Here is a 1,150-nt window from a genome sequence, read left to right on the forward strand (position 1 = left end):
AAAAAAAAAAAAAAATACATGTTCACCAAAATGCTCAATGGACCTGGGAATGTGCATATTCTTTGATCAGGATTTGGGGTGCGGGGGAAGGGACAGCATGGGATGAAAGCCAGGGGGCACATACAAGTTAGCCATGTTCAACATCTCTGATGGTGGGGAGGGGGCCATAAGGACTCACTAATTACCCTCTATGCTACAATATAGGTCTAAAAATTTCTAAAATAACTTTCTGTACCTATTACATGAGCACATTTTCAAAAATGGAGCTAATAGGCCAGGTGGGGCGACTCATACTTGTAATCCCAGCACTCTGGGAGGCTGAGGTGGCTATATTTTGTGAGCTTAAAGTTGGAGACCAGCCTGAGCAAGAGAGAGAGACCCCATCTCTACTAAAAATAAAAAAACTAGCTGGGTGTTGTGGTGGGCACCTGTAGTCCCAGCTGCTTGGGACGCTGTGGCAAGAGGATTGCTTAAGCTCAAAAGTTTGAAGTTGCTGTGAACTGTGATGAGATGACACTATGGCACTCTGCCCAGGTGACTAAGTGAGATCGTCTCAAAAACAAAACAAAAAGCAGAGCTTACAGTGGGAAACACCTGACCCAGCCCTTGCTGGGGTTCACCACTCACTGGGCTCCCACTTGGTGCTCTTCAACCCTGCCCCATGTGCTCCTCACGGGGATCCTGGCTGGTCACACAGCCCCCATGTCACAGGTGAAGGAATGAGGCTCTTAGAGGAGCAGCCAGGACTTGGATCTGGCTTGGTGGATTCTGGAAGTGTGGTTCTGAGAACCGACTACAATGAGCCTCCATATCACACCCCACCCCCAGGCCCACCATCCTAGCATGCCTGTCAGTAACTGCCTGAGCAAAGGAGCTCAGAGACACCACCTGAATCAGCTGGCTGATCAGCACTGCGGAGTACTTGTGGGGCTGCATCAGGATGCTCCTGGCAATCGCTTCACAGTAATGAAAGGCTTGTGTGGCCAGACCCACCTCAGCCAGGCGGCACGAATAGATGAATTTAAACACCTAGAACAAACACACACAGCTCACTATCCCGCAGCCCATCTTTCTGACATCCCCTATAAGCTGTAGTTATGCTCCACGTTCATACACACGCAGCTCACCGTCCCACAGCCCATCTTTCTGA

General features: G+C 49.7%; 1 protein-coding gene across 5 annotated transcripts in view; it reads right to left on the minus strand.

Annotated features, from left to right (window-relative positions):
• LOC100956090 (protein transport protein Sec16A) overlaps nucleotides 1-1,150 on the minus strand; it is a 23,343-nt gene that overhangs the window by 16,147 nt on the left and 6,046 nt on the right. For all 5 annotated transcript variants that reach the window (XM_023516182.1, XM_023516181.1, XM_012808273.2 and 2 more), the window contains one exon: nucleotides 889-1,029. In XM_023516182.1, the coding sequence (XP_023371950.1) occupies nucleotides 889-1,029 (141 nt within the window). The remainder of the gene's footprint in view (nucleotides 1-888; nucleotides 1,030-1,150) is intronic.

The sequence above is a fragment of the Otolemur garnettii genome, unplaced genomic scaffold (assembly GCF_000181295.1).
Source record: "Otolemur garnettii isolate 467f Iridium unplaced genomic scaffold, OtoGar3 scaffold00087, whole genome shotgun sequence".
NCBI classification, from domain to species: Eukaryota; Metazoa; Chordata; class Mammalia; order Primates; family Galagidae; genus Otolemur; species Otolemur garnettii.